We start from the raw sequence: 18,175 nt of genomic DNA on the forward strand, positions 1-18,175 counted from the left end.
GAAAGGCAGTAACTGGGCAAAAGTAGGAAGATAATTTCAGGTCTGACTGTGGAAGGACCTCCCAAACGAAGAGAAAGAGTTTACAGTTGAGATCTGCAGGGGGCAGAGTCACAACAGAGTCTTTTCTGTTTTGTTTTGTTTTGAATCAAGGGATTAATGTAATGAAAGTATGAAAGCAACGTCTTTGGCTTACCGTGTGACAGCCTCACAAAGTATAAAGTGAGGGAGGAAGATCCTGGAAATAGTGCCCAGTTAGGAACCTATTGCCAAGAGAGAAAGCAAGATATGATTCTGCCCTAAACTGGAGTGGGACCGTGGCAATGGTAGGAAAGGACCGAAGGTCAGAAGAGGAAGCATCAACAGAACTCAGGACCCATTGGCTAAAGGAGCAGGGAAAGAAGTCATGGGGGATGCTATACTGGCAAGGAGGAGGGAGGGCCTGCCTTTATCACCATATACACCACTGCCTTGGCAGGAACACACGGGTTTGTGGCCACTTTTATGATCTGTGATGAAATACAGCAAGCATAAATCTTACACAAACATGGAAAGACACATCTGCCCCAAAGAGCCACAAGGGATCACCATGGCAGGATACACACATACATATATGTGTGTATGTGCACACATGTGTTTATTATGTATATGTATATATGCACATATATAAAATATGTATATGTATACATGTGAATATCTATATCTGTCTATCTATCTAAATCATAGGCAAGCTTTGGCAGTCATGATCACTCCCCAGAGGTCAAACAGTAAAGGTGGCAGATAATAAGCTTGGACTGGAAAGAGGAGAGGAAAGTGGAGTCAATCAGTAAGTATTTATTATGCACTTACTATATGTCAGGTTACAACATCAGCCATGTATTTCTAGGAATGGTGAATCATGATGCAAAGCTGGCCTGTTGCTTTACCAACAAAGATTGGATAAACCACTTCAACAAGGAAGTCTTGTGAATCACTGGACCAATATTCATGGAAAGTCAATGCTTGTTGACATGATGGGAAAACCTTCCTTTGTGCCTGGTAGATGAGTTTATGCCTTTTCTTTGTGATGGACCCTCACAGAAGAAGCTTCATGAAGTCCAACCCTATGAGTGTCTTCCTGAGATAATGAAAGGAGGTCCTTGTGGTCTCTAATGGCTTCTGTTTACCTATGGGAAGCACGAAGGAAATGGAGGTCTGGCCTGAAAAGATCAGTCTGTTAAAGTAGGTGCCTGCGCATGAATTACAGACTGAACCCATGATTTTCCATTGAATTAACCAGAAGAATCAAGGGCGGGGGTCAACTGTGAGGGAAGGGAAGTGAACAACTCTGTTTGAAGCACATTGAGCTGGAGGAGAGAGCAGAGCATCCACTGAGAAACATCCTGAATCTTGGGTAATAGCATTATCTAGGGAAACCACACTTTTCTGACAAAAGTCTTCCTTGGGAAACTTTCCTACAATGGAAAATCATATGACTAAGAGCTCTCTTTTCAAATGTCCATTTTGGGGCATCCGTTCTATTAATGGTGCCATGAGCTTTTCTACACAAATGCTTCCATGGAGGACGTGCATGTGGATGTTGGCATCTTTTCCATTTCAATCCATTCTTGTGACTTGTGACCATGCCCATAACCTGTGATCATCGGTATTGGGGTAAACCTCTGCCTTGGTGATGACAAAGATGAAGAGCCCAACCACCTCTATGGGAAGTCCCGTAGGACTTGGGTTAATTAATGAGGCTCATACTAAGGTTATACATGATCTATTACTTCCTCTAATTAGAAATAATAATCCTGATCATTATGCTGGTTAGCTAGAAAGAAGTAAGATGAATGTTCTTAACTATGATTAATCGCCTTCTCTAAGCAGCGCACATCTCCGCTGTCAGCGAGTCATATGCAAACGCGGCTGCAACTCAATGCTTTCTCATGATGTATTTTTTTTAAAGCTTACGGGTTAAATTAATTTTCTGGCAGTCCTTTTTCCTCCATCTCGATAAAGCACTACCATTTTTATTACTTTAAAAAGTCCATTATTAGCAAAACAGCAAAATAATCGATTTCTCTCTTCTGTGATTTTGGGAACAGTGAGGGGCCGGGCTGGGCCTTTTCTCTTTCCTCCTTTTGCCTGTCATAGCTAAACAATACAACACTTCCATGTGTTTTTGTCCACATGATTAAATTACAAACAAATTAGTTTCCAAGCTTAGAGACCATTTTACACAAGTCCAACATGCTGAGAGTGCCGCTATATTGTATACACTGGGGTTGTCACAACTCTTGTCCAAATTCTGGTTAATGTTAATATAAACTGGATAACAGTATGTCTAAAAAAAGTAAAATAAAAAAAACAGCCAGCATTTGTAGGACACCTATGTTCCAGGCACCGTGACAAGTGCTTTACAAGTATAATATCTGCAGCTCACAACAATCCCGGGAGGCAGGTGCCATTATTATCTCCATTTTACAGTGGAGGCAAATAGAGGTTAAATGACTTGCCCAGGGTCACACAGCTAAGTGAGATCAGATTTGAGCTCAGATCTTCCTGACTCCAGGCTCTGTGCTCTATCACTGCCCCACTACTTTTGGAATGAACAAAATCAAAATCTTTTGATGACAATGGTGAAGATGATGTTAAAGTTAATGGTTATTTTTGGTTATAGCAACTAAGATGGTTATAGATTTAGAGGTGGGAGAACCTTTGGAAGCATACAGTCTAGCAGCCTCATTCTATGGGTGACAAAACAAAGCCTACAATTGTCAAGTAACTTGTCCAATGTCACATAGATAGGAAGCGGCAGAACCAAGTAAGGCTGAGGTGGTCTACAACTGGTCCCGGTCATTGTCACAGTAAGTTTTCTAACTTACGTGGATGGTGCATCTTAGCAGCATACATATATTAGCATAGGTGTCTTCAATAATTTACACGATAGGTGATTATATATTCTATATCTGTTTATATAGAATATATAATATATGTTTCTATTTTAATTAATAATACATCTCTTCTTGTTTTGTTTAAACTCATGAAAACAAAAACAAACAAAAAATATCTATTCATACATTGTCCAAAGCATTTGTTTGTACAATTTTTTTTACTGGCGTGAAGATTCTAAAATCTGGTTCTTCCCATACTTATAACAGGTTGCCAATAGGCCACACCCCCATACTGATGATCCCACAGTGCAGCAGGCTGCCAGACCACTAAAGGTTTGAACATCATGAATACTGAAGCTAGATTGAACAACGAACATTGTGATATTCACCTACAAGACTGACATTTTGATCCATTCACTAACTAGCCCAGGAGACTGCCTCCCAAGCCAAACTGGGGCTTAAACCAATAGACTGATGACTGAAGATGCATGTCCCTAAAAGCCTGGAATGAACAAAATTAAAAAAAGATGATGATGATGTGGTGGTTGGGAGTGAGGGGAGGCAGGAGGAATGCCCCACCTGTAGGCCTTGTCCATCCACAGTCACTGAGTTAGCTCTCTGCATTTTGTTCTTGTCTCCTGCTTTGTTGGCCTGCTGGGAGGATTCATTGTCCTTGTTCATGGTTCCTTGGCGGTCCTAAGAGAAGAAAAATAAACATGAGGCCTTAGCTTCATAAAATAATTCCATTTAAAACAATATTTTGTTCATGTCCCAAGATGAAATTGAACTTTTAACATAGTTAAGAGAGGCTGATTTCACCTGACTCCATTGGAACAGGACCTATAAAGAGCAGCTTGGACAAACCATCAGTAAAATGGAATGAAAGAAAGAGGTAAGAAAATTTAACAATCGGCCCAGTCAGGATTCTCAAACAAAAGAAATGGTGGAGAATCTCAAACTGCCTGTGTCTCATTGGCTGCAGAGTTGGCTTGTGGACTACCTATTTCAAAGGGGCTAATCAAGGAGGGTTCGTCAACTTCCCAGTGGTGTTTTAGAAGTCCTCAACTGTCAGTGGAGGGGGTGGACAAGATGACATTTCAGGTCCTTCTAATTCTACATCTCTGCTCCTAGGAATATTTATTAAGGTGGACTTTTGTTGTTGTTCAGTCATTACAGTCATATCCAACTCTTTGTGACCCCATTTTGGGCTTTCTTGGCAAAGATGCTGGAGCGGTTTGTCATTTCCTTCTCCAGCTCATTTTACAGATCAGGAAATGGAGGCAGTGTTAAGTGACTTGCCCAGGGTCACACAGCTAGGAAGTGTCTGAGGCCATATTTGAACTCAAGAGGATGAGTCTTCCTGATTTCAGGCTAGGTGCTCTAGGCACTATGGTGCCCCCTACCTGCTCAAAGTGGCCTTTAATTCTATTTAAATATGTATGGGCACAGTCTCTTTGCCTTCTTGGTGTGAAGCCATTTTGAAAAGTCCCACTTTAAAAAAAGAGCACATTGCTGAATTTAGCCATGTGTGCAGGACAAACCATCCTCTCCATCAGATTCATCAGTGTGGTCTATCTCTACATGCAGAACTGATGGAGACAAAGACCCAGCTACTGGGGACCCCTCCTTGGAATGTCTGTGTTGGTAGAAAGACCAGCTGCCCTAAAAGTTTGGATTAGAGAGTTCTCTAAATCATTGCCTGCTCCCCCAGAAACCAAGATTTGTCCATCAATACGGTGAATGCTAGAAAATGACCTCTTTGTATGGTTAACAAATATTTGCCCTCCATCGTCACCTCTAACATAATCAAGCATTAACAGGAGTAGAGATAAGTGATAGCTTTGGACTGAGTGGCATGTAAAATTGGGACAGTATCTGTCAATGGGTCCAGGAGTCATCTTTCATCACTCTGGTCAACATGGACAAATGGCAGCGAATGAGCAAGGCCAGTATGTGGAAGCAACTTTGCAAAAACAGACAGAGCCTAGTGATTAATGTCCAAAGAGGCCTGGGTTCAAAATTCCATTTTTGATTTTTTTTTTACTCCACTGTGTGACCTGGTGCCTAGAAGGAGGCAAACACAATATTTATTAAGTGCCTATTCTATGTGAGACACTGGGCTAAACCCTTTACAAATATTATCTCCTTTGATCCCCACAACAACCCTTGCGAGGCCAAATTTGAACTCAAGTTTTCCGGCATCCAGACCCAGCACTTTATACAATGGGTCATCTAGCTGCCAGGGACATGGGAAGGAATTTGTAAATGCTTCCTGGCTGACTTTGGGAAAGCCCCATAATCTTCCTGAGACGAAGTTTCCTCATAGGAAAAAAGTCAATTAAACCTGCAGTACCCAATGCTAAGGGATGTTGTGAGATTCAAATGAGATAATTAGGTACAGGAAATATTAGGCAAAGGCAGCTGTTTTTAAAAGCTCTGCAGGGCAGCTAGGTGGCGCAGTGGATAGAGCACCGGCCCTGAAGTCAGGAGGACCTGAGTTCAAATCCGGCCTCAGACCAAACACTTGACATTTACTAGCTGTGTGACCCTAGGAAAGTCACTTAACCCCAATTGCCTAAAAAAAAAAAAAAGCTCTGCAGAATCTTCTAAGACAAAAGAAAAGGAAGAGTTGTTGACCTAGGACAGCTCCATGTCACGGCTGGCTGCCTTGTTGAATCCAAGGTTATCACTCATGCTGGGTCTCTCTAGGATATCTCACCACATCAGATTGGGGGCCTTTTTGTCCAAACTTCCGTGGTTGAGGGCCAAATGTCTGAAGGTGTCAAACAAGGTATGTGTTGGAGGGTCCTTAAGAATGCTGAGAGCAACTGTGAGCAGGCAGGCTCACTCCTACCCACACCCACCCAAACTCTGGAAATAGATTTTGGGGGATAGCTGAAGGATAGGGATCTTTGGGCTTCATTCATGGGGAATAAGCCCTCAGGTGAAGCCAATCCTGACCACCCATCTCAAACAACCAATTAAGTAGGTTGGTTTCCCACACACACACACCCCTTCTCTTCTTCTATGAGAAGCAGTCAGAAAGCTAATTAAGAAAGGAAAGAAAAATGAGGGAAGTGGAGAGGAAGGAAGTCAAAAAGGAAGTCAGGAAGGAAGGAAGGAAGGAAGGAAGGAAGGAAGGAAGGAAGGAAGGAAGGAAGGAAGGAAGGAAGGAAGGAAGGAAGGAAGGGAGGGAGGGAGGAGGAAAGCAGGAGGGAGGGAGGAAGGGAGGGAGGGAGGAAGGGAGGGAGGAAGGAAGGAAGAGAAGGAAGGAGGGAAGGAAGGAAGGGAGGGAGGGAGGGAGGGAAGGGAGGGATGGAGGAAGGAAAGAAGAGAAGGAAGGAGGGAAGGAAGGAAGGGAGGGAGGAAGGAAGGAGGGAGGAAGGAAGGAAGGAAGGAAGGAAGGGAGGGAGGAAGGAGGGAGGGAGGAAAGGAGGGAGGAGGAAAGCAGGAAGGAGAAGGAAGGAGGAGGAGAAGGAGGAAGGAAGGAAGGAAGGAGGGAGGGAGGGAGGAAAGCAGGAAGGAAGGAAGGAGGGAAGGAAGGAAGGAAGGAAGGAAGGGAGGGAGGGAGGGAGGAAAGCAGGAAGGGAGGGAGGAAGGGAGGGAGGAAGGGAGGAGGAGGGGAAGGAAGAAGGAAGGAAGGAGGGAAGGAAGGAAGGGAGGGAGGGAGGAAGGGAGGAAGGGAGGGAGGAAGGAAGGGAGGAAGGGAGGAAGGGAGGGATTAAGGAAAGAGTTAATGGGAAGACGAAGACACCAACCCTGGTGATCAAGGACCTTATGTTCTATTGATTTTCATACCACTGTCTTAATCTCTGTCTCTGTTCTGCAGTTATTTTCACAGCCCTTCACAACAACAGACTTTCCCCAAGCCGGACTGTGTTCACTTCAACACCAAAGAATCACAAGCTCTCTTCCTCCCATAGCCCCCGCACCCCCACGGGCACGTCCTGCACTCTTCTTGGGCCTCAGTTTCCTTACTTGTCAGATCAAGGGATGAGACTCTGTGGTCGCTGAGGTCCCTTCCAGCTCTCAGCCCGGCCTGCCCGTTTTACAGACGAGGGAACAAAGGCTCAGAGAGAGCTCTTGCCTTTCCCAGGGTCTCACACGCACCGTTTACTTGGCCGGCCAGGGTTTGGGCAACGTGGCTGTCGACTCCACCCAGGAACCCGCTGATCGGGTAGCGGGCGTAGATGAGAACTGGGCCGCCAGGTGGCGCCACAGTGCACGGAGCCCGCGGGCCCCGGGACGGCAGCGCCAAGGCCTGGCTAGGCAGGCTGGGGGTAGTTTGCATCCTTCTGGGGTCCGGTGGCGCCGCAGGAACGGCTCCGTCTGCCCACGGGTGGCGGCTTAGGGGGAGGGCCTGAGGGGGCAGCATGGCCTGCAGGTGCAAGGAGGAGAACGTGCGATGTGGAGTCGGAGAAGCCGGCTTCACAGCCTGGGGCCTCCGTGGCCTCCCCACGGACCTGGAGCACGTGACTCGGCCTCACCGGGCCTGTTTGTACAACTGCGCACGCAGTGATCTGGAGCCAGGGCCTGCCGCACCCCGAGTCCATGATCCTGCACCCAGGGCACAAAGCAAAGTTGGCTTCTAGGCCGGACTCCCCCGCTTGCCAGTCACGCGGGACGTGCGTGAGCCGCCCAGCCTCCGTAAAAGCCGCCAGGGGCTTTGGGTTCTGTCTTCCAACCTTCGCTCACACGGCCCCTTCTCTCTCCTCACACGGCCATTACCGTGTGAGCTGCGGCCCTCCATGGCTCCCGGGGACTATGGCAGCAGCCTCGGGGACGGTCCTCTCATCCCAAGTCTTCCCGCTCCGGCCCAGGCTCCGCCCTCCGGCCCAGACTCCGCTCTCCAGTCCACGTTCCATCCTTCCACCCAATGGATCTTCCTCCAGCCTCGGTCTGACCACGTCACCCTCTTCCACCATAAGCTCCAGTGGCTCCCTATTATCCCCAGGCTCGAATTCAAGCTCCTCTGGCACCGAAAACCTTTCCTAGGCGGGGCCCTTCAACCTCTCCAGCCTCAGTATGTCTGCACTGGTCTACTCCCTGCTCCTGATGGAGGAGACGCCTCCTCCCCCGGCTCTGGAGGAACCTCCTGCCTGCAGTGGCTTCCTTCCTGCTGTATCCCATGCCTGGTGCCCTGCCCGCTGAGGCTGCCTCAGCCTTTCAGAAGGTTGTCTCTGCCCCATTAGATTGTGGGCTCCTTGGGGCATTTCTGCCTTTCTTTCTATGGCTAGCTCTTAGCACAGTGCTTGGCACATGGTACTTAATAAATATTGACTGACTGACCAAAGAGTTACAGAAATGTTAACTATTAACATCATCTGGAAAATGGGTCCACCAACATTACCGGGGTTGTGGTGGGGATACAACGAGATAACGTCAATAAAATGTTCCATAAACTTTAATGATCTTCATTAATGCCAACTGGCACCCCTGGCGTCAAAGGGCTCTGAGTCCTCCAAGGAAGGGCCTTGGAAGGTACATAATCCATCCTGTTCATTCCAGAGAGAAGGAGACCAAGGCCCAGGGGGTTGGAGTCCCTTGTCCAACTCACGGCCAGCTGCAGACCCTGCGCTCCCTTCCCTCTCTCCTGGCTTCTCTGTCAGCCTTCCCCTCCACACCCCTGGGGGCCCACCATATCAGGGCCCCTGGCCTGCATTGGTCTATTGGGTTTTCGTGAAAGCCTTTGTCTTCCTTGTCATTGGCCTTCCTGTGGGCCTGGTCCTTCCCCAAACCCAAGGGCCCTCTGGCTCCGCAAAAGCTTGGGAGCTGGGAAGTCACCCCAGGGATGGGAGGCTGGAGACATGCCAGGGGGGAATCCCTGCCCTATCCTCTCAAGTCAGGCAGTTCAGAAACACACAGAAGCAGCATTCCCACTGACTCCATCAGTCATGACCAGTGCCTCAATGCTAGGTGTATCTGTATCTCTGGGCCAAAGAGAGCTGATTTCTGCTCTGGAACTCTTGGGTTACTGCTTAAAAAAGAAGAGAGGGGAGGATTGTCTTTTTTTCTGAAGCTGCCAAAGACTGTACTGTAGTGAATAAAATCTACATGTGCCTTCATGCAGGGTGTGGGTGTGCAGACACTCACACACGGGGACTTCAGAACATGTGGCCCACCATGGACAGAAGTTTTGGGCTTCCCCGAGTCCCCAATGGAAGAGGGCCAGTGGGGGTAAGGGACTGTTCTTGCAAGCAAGCAGAACCATCATGGTCATGTTAGCAGCTGCAGATGTCCCTATCACTCCCAGGGCCAGAAGCACAGACTGTCACTTCCTATTTTAAGTAATTCCTCCCGGTAACTAGGTTCTTAGCACTGTCTCTTCCACAAAGGGCTATAAGTGCATCAAAGCCCTCTGAATTTGGTGTCTGGGTCAAAGCCCCTGGAACCCCACCCTAGTGATGCCTCCATTAGTGAGGACCAGGGCCCAGCAAAGTGCTGACAAAGAGAGGGAGGGATGGGTTCTGTTTGGGAAGGAGGGACCAAGCTCTCAAAGCAGCAGGCAGGACCAGGGAGCTCACTGGGAGAGGGGAAGCCAAGCCCCATAGTGCCTGCCCCCGCCCCCACTCAGCTTTCTCCAAGTGGCTTTTGATTTGATCTTGGCTAAAGGAATTCAGGCAGGCTGTAGCTCAAGAGGTGACCATGGCAGCGTGTGGGTTAGCACAGGCTGGGAGGTTCCACCAGAGGTCCAGCTCCACCAGCAAAGTCAACTATTGATCTTTAGGAATTGTGGAAATACAATAACAAAAGTTACTCAGCAACTGCTGAGAAAGAAGGGGGATGCCTCGGTGCCAGGTAAAGCAAAGTGATCTGTTAAGAAAGACCGCCAGCTCTGTTTACATCATGAAAGTACTGTATATGCTATGCAGTTCACCAATGACTGCCTCTTTCTAGGCAGTCATTAACTGACAGTACTCAGAGGAAGATCATTTTGCCTTATGGGATACAGGGTCCTAGAATTAACCAAAGCTGGTGAGGAGGCTAGCATATCACCTCATCCTTCCAGATATCCCTCTACAGTGAGATGATAGATTCATTGGCTTCTAAAACAATGCATCAATCCCCATATGCAAGGGCAGTTTTGAGTGTGAATTGCATGGATTTGGGGATTTTCTCATAATATATTTATCAACAAAATGACCTACTCTATTAAACAGAGGACTAGTTGTTATATGCTTTACACATGTATGTGCATGTATGCAAATGAACATGCATATATGTGTGTGTCTATATATGTGTACATATACACATATGTATAAAACACATGACATTATGTGTATAGACATACACACAGAAGTCGTATTTTGGAAATTCCTAAAAAGGATCTACTAATGCAATACAATGTTGTTACAGAAGGACGGAAGTCTCGGATCAAAGTAATACAAAAGCAAGTATGGAAAATTAACACCCTGACAACACCTCAGTGATCATTTTTAAATGAGGTAACATTTCTCCCATGACCACGTTCCATTCTAATGAGTTACCATCAGAGATTGTGTGTTCAGTGATTGATAGAGATGTCATTGCATCTTTTGTTGGGTAAGGGAGTAGGGTGGGGGAGAGATACTAACCCTCTGGTTACTCAACGCATTATTAATGAAGAGCTACAATTAGATGGTATGTAAAGCCTGGAATGGCTTGAACTTTCAGCCATTCCTTGACATAAAAACAAAATTGCCCCCATAGACTGGTCTATCTAGGGAAAGCCCAGCCAGGCCTCAGACAGCAGCATCTCTGCTATATAAGCTGTTAGCAATATTGTTTCTTCTTGGTGATCAGGTCTGGCTCGGCTGTAGCTCCCTGACAACCTGGAGGAGGCATCACAAGATCATGAGATACCCCAATAACATGGTCATGCTTGGATTAGAAAATCCTGAAGGAGAAAGGAAAAAAGCATGCATTATAATGATGGTGATGATGATACCACTGAAGTAGTTCAAAATTTACTGACTAAAAAAAAATGAAACGGTAAGAGTCATCATATTTTCAATTAGGAAATTTTTTTGCTTATTATTAATTTTTCAATTAGGGAATTTTTACGTACCTCAGGAAGTGAAACTCCTGAAGTTTGCAGAGTCTGTTGGAAAAGAGAAGTTAATATTAAAATTGTTTTCAAATAAAGGAAAAGGAAAAATGTTTACAGCCCTAGAGCTCTGTGAACACAAAGATATTCTTTGCTTTTACTTTTCTGTTCATTCCCATGGCCTCCAGTGAAGATTCTCCTCTGGCCCTGTGCCCACACAGGTGCAGCGCGCGCGGGCGTGTGCACGCACACACACACACACACACACACACACACACACACACACACACGCGCGCGCGCGCACACACACACACACACACCCTCATGAGCACCAGACTTAACCTTTCCCAAACAAAGTGTACTTTCCTGGAGCTTGTTTATCCCCCAGGCCCATTTCCTAAAAGGAGGCTGGGCTGAGCCTTTGGGCCAGGGTGGTGGCAGCAGTGCCTGGTTCCAGAACCCTGTCCAGAACCCCCCAACCCTGTCCCTCTCCCCCATCCCCCAACCCATCTCCTCCCCTAGCTTTGTTTTCCAGCGAATAATTGCAAGGTGAGACACACATGACTTCCAGGAACACAGTCCAATTCAATTATTCTGGGTGTTACTGGGTTTTTTGTTTGTTTGTTTTTGTTTTTAATTTTTGCAATGGAGCTAAAGAGACTTTCAAAGATCTGAAATTAATTAATGGACAATCTAACAAAATAGCAGTTGCGATACTAATCATTTCTCTTTACAATAGCCTTTTCTTTCCCATTTAAGTAAATCTTTAGTGAATTTCAATAACTGAAAAATGCTATTTCTCAGTTCCCATAACCATACCAGTATTCAAAATACATGTAAAAGATGACTTGAAATGTGTAACAGGCAAACTGCCAGTGTAGACAAAGGTAGAAAAATATGGAAAAGGGCAGAAAAGTCTATTAATAGACTTTCTTCTTTGTTTGAAGTCTACCTTGACTAGGAAGAGATGCTTCCACAGGGAAAAGGAAAATAGAAACAGATGATTCTGACCAACATAGAAGAAAGAAGAAAACTGAAGAGACAAAGAATGGCTAGTAGTTCATCTAATGTAGAAAATGTAAGGACTCTAGTATCAGAGGATGTAGTTTCAAATCCTACCTCTGATACTACCGCTGTGACCTTGGATAAAAGCCAATGAATGTTCCTTGAGTTCATTTCCATTCTCTGTAAAATAAGGGGACTCTTAACCTTTTTTTTTTTTTTTTGCTATTTGGTGAGGCAATCGGGGTTAATTGACTTGCCCAAGGTCACACAGCTAGTAAGTGTCATGTGTCTGAGGCTGGATTTGAACTCAAGGCCTTCTGACTCTAAGCCCAGAGCTCTATCTACTGAGCCACCCAGCTGCCCCGCCTCTTAACTTTTGTGTGGGGGCTGTGGGCCCCTCTGTCATTCTGGTCAAACTTTGGGGACCCTATTCTGAGAATGTTTTAAAACACTTGAAGGAAATAAGAAGCTGCAGTCAGAGGGTACCATGTGTACAGGACAGAAGATGTCATTTCCCCCAATCCTATTTCTCAGATTTTTTGGGGGGTCCATAGAACCCAAGTGAAGAACCATGCACTAGGAAGTGACTGACTTCCCTTCTAGCTCTTAGAATGCTCTGCTAAGAAGCCCCGGCAGGGACCGGCTCTGTGTTACTGTCCCATGCTAGTGTTTCTTCCACAGCCAAATAACAACTGTACATGCCACAGCAACACAACTGTGAGCTCACGGTTAGGTCATCTGCCACGGGCTTTAAATCGTTTCATCTGGAGGCCGCATCTCTCAACTTCTAGAGAGGGGAAAATGCTGCATTTTCTAATACATCTATCAGAATTAATCCTCCTTTAGAAAAATGGAAGAAATGCTTAAAAAGAAATCAAAGATGACCTAGTTTGAGGAAGAAGAGAGGACCCCAGACTCAGGCGAGGAGGTGGGAAGGTAGAACAATTTGAAATACAGATGGCAGAAGACTGAAGAAATGTCAGAGCTGTGGGACAGGCTTGTTCTCCTAAGAGAGTGGAGCAATCCCGGTGAGAGAAAGTTGTTTTCAGGGCATCCCAGACCAATACAGACTCTCTGCTACACAGGAGCCTGGCACTTAGTATGCATTTCATGAATGCCTGTTGATTGGTGATAGATTGATTCAACTCTCTTTACCTTAATTTACTCATCTGCAAAATGGAGAATATCATACTCAGGTTACAATATGTAATTACCCCCTAGGGTCAGAGTGAGAAAGGGCTATCTGTAAATCCTAAAGTGCTATGGAAATGTGACTTCTTATTGTCTCCCTAGCCTTCATTCTTCACCGAGCACCTACCCTGTCTCTGTATGGTTCCTCTTTAGGGAAATGTGATCAATAATGCCTAAAGTTCTTCTCACAAAAGGCTATTGATAGGATCCAGTGATGAGCTACATAAAAAAGTGCTTTGAGAACCTTGCACCACAGTTTTCTTTTGCATTGTCATGGTGACTAGGGTTCCCCTAAAATCCTCGTCGGGGATTGACTTGAAGTTCCTGCCCCACAGTTCGATCTGTCTCTGTTGCTGACAGTTGGTTTATAGGTCCTAGTTACACACTGCTGTGTCCCATGATGGCCATTCTAGACTGTTCTCTTGCATCACGCAGCCTGTCAGACCCTTCCTTACGTGTCTTAAGAGGCGCATTTAAAACATTTCCTGAACAACTAAGTTCATTCCTGTTGCCTTCATTACTCCAGATTATTTCATCACATACTGTGTGCCCAAGGTATAAGAGACCATGGCGAAATAATCTAAGTGTGTCTCTGCTATTTAAGGAAAGGTCGAGATCCACAGGTGTGGCTGATAAAGGGCTGCCCACACCCACCCCCTCACTGCCAGTCTGGTAAAGTATCTGAGTATATAAATCTCTGACCTTTTACAGTAGCATTCTTATATTTATTCAGCTAATTTGATCAATGCAGAGGGTTAATTAGGTTCAGAACCTAGGGCTTATTTGTTGTTTTGCTGAAATATTGGAATTGACCCAATCCATTGATTAATTTGATAAAGTAATCGCCAGACCATCATTGCACAGTGTCAGAAACCCTCACAGGAATAACCTGTTTCTTTTATATATATGGACTTGGCTACTATTCCTGGAAGCTCAGAATCAGAGAATGAGGGAGCTGGAAAAGTCCTCAGAAGCCATCCAGCTCAACTTATGCACCAAAGCGATGTCCCCCAGCCGCCTACAGTAACATATCTGTTAAGCGGTCACCTAGCCTCTGCTTGACGAAATCCGAGGAGGAGAAAGCCATTGCCTGTGGACCAGCCCATTCTACTTCTGGACAGTTGAGGCTAGCTCTCCCTCCCTGATATCAAGGTGAAATCAAGGCAGCTACTTCTTGTCTCTAAATCTGCCTTCTGGGAGTAAACACACCCAACCTAATCCCTTTCCCACATAGCCTTTGGAAAACTTGAAAACAGCTCTGACTTTCTCCCTGGAGTCTTCTCCTGCTAAACATACCATTCTCCCTGGACTCAAGGCCCTTCTCCATCATGAGTGCCTTCATCTCAACACTGTCCTACTTAGCAATACCCTCTTTACATCATGGAGGGGAAAACACGTGAGTCAGAAAGAAAACAGGGCCAGAAAGGCAACCAATGCTTCCTTTGAGGGTGGGGATTTGAATCTGAGTGATGAAGTCCCCATAAGGTAAGGAGTGAGATGCATAGAGCCAAAAGGCGAACAAGTCAGACTGGAATGAAGATATCTGAAACGGATGCCAATCTCCTTTGCCTTTGATCTCCCAAACTCTAGCTCTTGGTTTTCCCGCATCTTAATTTGTTGACCAGTGACTAGAAGGGACCTATATTTGAGTCAAAATCTAGTGGGTTATCCACTAACATTAAAGACCCCAAATTGCTGCCCTGTCCTCCACAGCTTATACTGACCTGAGTCTCTACGTAGAAAAAAAAAGTGTGGTGGTTTTCGTTGTTGTTGTTTTGTTTTTCTTTGTTTTTTTTTGCTACACCAGAAATCCAGCTTATGTTTTCATTTCAGTAACTAAGAAGTAAGGTGCACCCCAAGCTGAACAGTGGGGCTGTATGGGGAACAAAAGTATCTCCTCTGCTTAGCTTCAGAATCCTCTTTATTCCTTCATTGGAAATGTACACATTCCTAAACATTGGGTAAGAGCTCATTCTGAAGTTAAAGACAAATGACAATCCTCAGTTACCTCAGTTTCCACAGGTAACTGAGAAGTGACTAGGTGTGCATGTGGTGGGGGGAGGTGCAGAATGGAGAACTTGGGGCAGGGGAAGAGACTTGTTGAAAGACTAACAAAGTAGCTCATTTTTACAAATTAATTCGACAGACTGACAGATTCTCTGTGGCACAGCACAGAAAGATAGCTTCTACTTCTATTGACCTAGGTCTCCAAAGCTTGTAGACTTTCTGCAACTTAGAAAATGGCCTGCAAGAGTTGTGATGTTGATCTGGAAATCAAGATGTCTGAGCATAATCTGGCAAGAGCTATCTGCTTACTCCAGTTGTTAATGTAATTGTATAGTTTTAAAGACATTATTATTCGCGTGTCTGAGAGGAGTGTTAAACTCCTTGAGGACTGAGTTTTGGCATCCTCACTACTTAACCCGGCGATTGGTGTACAGTAGGCAATCAACAAATGCTCACTGAATTGAATTGGAATACCCAGCTTGTCACTGAGCCTTCACTCCCAACCTTCCCAGCTTCACGAAGCTTGTTGGAGTTGACGCTAGTAGTATAGCCTTTAAGAAGCTTGAGTCATGCTATGATGAGACAGTGAAGGGGAGATTTACTGGGGGGTCCTCATACGGTCTACCCACACATTCATCCCTCAATGTGAATCAAATCATTAAAAGGCATTGATTAAGCACCTACCATAAATCAGCACTCCTTAATTAAGGAGGACGTTACCAACGTCTAACCTGGACGTTTGATGATTCTCTACCTTAAGCTGAGCTCCCCTGTGCATGACCCTTCCACCTCTGGGCACTGCCCACGTCATGATAAAAGGTAAGAGTGGGATGAAGAATAAGCAGGAATAATGCACCAGACTGTATGTTTTTTTCTTTCCACATTCTTTAAAAAATCAGTGTATAGTGAAGGTTATAAACACTACACCCCACCCCCCCTCAGTATCCCCTGATCTCATGCTCATGCAGTTTCTAACCAGGTTAAAGTCCAATTCTGTACTCACGTTAGGCAAGGATTCAATTGAGTTAAAATTTTATCCTGACTGTCAGTCAACCTTATCATGAACTTTCATTACGTGCCTGTAATTAATTGGGTCCAATGAACAATATCAGCACTGAGTTATAGAGTCTCTTTCCCGACCATATAATTAGAATATAATTACCCACAGGATATCAGAATGATGCAAAACCTTTCCTCTAAATGTGCCCTCATTAGGAAACAAGTCTCAATGTACATTTATTCAATCAGTGTGAATTAATTAAAATGTTACTGAAATAAAAGAGGGTAGCAATAAAGTGTATCTGACATCTATTAAGAGACTATCGCTTGAGATCTGCATGCAGAGTGTATATTTAAAGCCATTTAGCTCCAGTAAGGAGCTCTGCTCCATGGGGCTGTGTGCAGGCACTGGAGCTGGAGGATGGGGAGAGATCGTAGGGACCGCTTCCAAGCACAAGGAGAAAATGGCAGATGGAGGGGCGCAATATCTTTCGCCTTTTGTATTTCTCATCTTGTCATCAGAATTGTGCCCTGTCTGGAAAGAACTTGTCCATATGACTGCAATGCTTGACCACTTTTAGTGGAACTTCAGAAATCCACCCTTGCCAATCTTTGTGATGAAAGTGCCTGTTGATGAGTCAATAACCTAGACTTGTTCCATCCCCTTTGTCTCTGTTGGCCCCACATAGTATCCTAGATGGCCTCTCTAGGAGATGGCAAGGGCCAGCATAACTGGAAGGGCTGGGGGAGGGAAGGAAAGACAGACACTAATGAAATTAGCATTTGAATGGCCTTTAAGCCTCAGAAAGCACTTTCTACACAGTATTTCTTTTGTGTCCTACTAGGAGCCTGGGAGGGAGTGTTGTAAACACTCTTATTCCCATTTCCTGAATAAACTAAAGGATTTGTCTGATAATCTAATCCCAGCTAGTGAGATTCAGGGATTTGAGCCTCCGTCTTCCAAGGTCCTAGACAAGCGAAGGGAATAAGCATCTATAGAGAGACCACCTTGGAGGCATGAAAAAAAGTGGGCTTTTTACAAATATTTGAGCCTCATAAAAACCTTGAAAGGTAGGAGCTTTTCTTATCCCCTCTTTACCATTCAGGAAACTGAGGGAAACAGAGAATAAGTGACTTGCCTGGAGTCACAGATCTTATTACAAGTGCCTTTTTATCAGCTATGTAACTGGATTCTCAGTTCAGAGAAATAGCAGGAGATAGACAGACAGATAGATAGATGATTCCATGTGTGTATGTTGACAGAAATCATATTTACTTTGAGAGGCAGCCAAATGTAGAATATAAAAGGAAAGTGTCAGACTCAAGAATATCAGGGACTGTGGAAATGTAGACTCTGCTACTTTCTGGCTGGATGACCCCAGGCATGGACCTTCCTTGAGTATCAGTTTCCCTATATGTCAAAATGTGAAAATAACAGTGCCTACTTCACAGAGATGTAGGGAGAATCCACCTAGATAAGGTATGTAAATTACCTTGCAAACCTTAAAGGGCTATAGAAAAGTGAGCAATTAAAAGATTGCAGTTTCCTGTTGCAGAAAACTTCCTCCTAATTAAGGATCTCCCAAAGTAGAAGAGGATCCCCTCCTGGGGGTGAGTCTCAGTGGAGGTCTTTAAGACAAGGTTGGAGGGCTGCTAATCAAAGATGTCAGAATGGGGATTTCTTTCAGGCATGGCTTGGACTCAGTGGCCACTGAGGTTTTTCACAACCCAGAGGGTCTAGTCTCCCCACCTCTCCCCCCGCCCAGAGATTCTAGAATCTATCCTTCACCCTGAACCCAAGTTGAAATAGGAAATTATAATGTTAGTGAACAAATGAATGCCTCTAGATTGATTGCCAGAGTTAAAATAATCCTTTCGTCTGAAAAGTTGTTCACCTTCGCGTGTATTACTCAACTAACTGAAGTGGGAGAAAATGTCATTTCTAACCTGGCCTGCCTAGGCATCTGCCCAGATCTTCCTGCACTTTGTGACAGCCTGATCTGGCTGATAGTTTCACACTTGAAATTGGATAAAAGCATTATTTGCATTTTTTGGAAATGGAAAGAAGCCTAAA

The 18,175-nt window shown here is 45.1% G+C and overlaps 1 protein-coding gene across 4 annotated transcripts in view; it reads right to left on the reverse strand.

Moving 5' to 3' along the window:
• Positions 1–18,175, reverse strand: part of DGKB (diacylglycerol kinase beta) — a 667,225-nt gene that overhangs the window by 376,764 nt on the left and 272,286 nt on the right. For all 4 annotated transcript variants that reach the window (XM_021000103.2, XM_021000102.2, XM_021000101.2 and 1 more), the window contains 2 exons: positions 10,921–10,953; positions 3,453–3,569 (listed from right to left, as the gene is read on the reverse strand). In XM_021000103.2, coding sequence (XP_020855762.1) covers positions 3,453–3,569; positions 10,921–10,953 — 150 coding nt within the window. The remainder of the gene's footprint in view (positions 1–3,452; positions 3,570–10,920; positions 10,954–18,175) is intronic.

This window comes from Phascolarctos cinereus, unplaced genomic scaffold (assembly GCF_003287225.1).
Source record: "Phascolarctos cinereus isolate Bilbo 61053 unplaced genomic scaffold, phaCin_HiC Scaffold_1;HRSCAF=81, whole genome shotgun sequence".
Lineage (NCBI taxonomy): Eukaryota > Metazoa > Chordata > Mammalia > Diprotodontia > Phascolarctidae > Phascolarctos > Phascolarctos cinereus.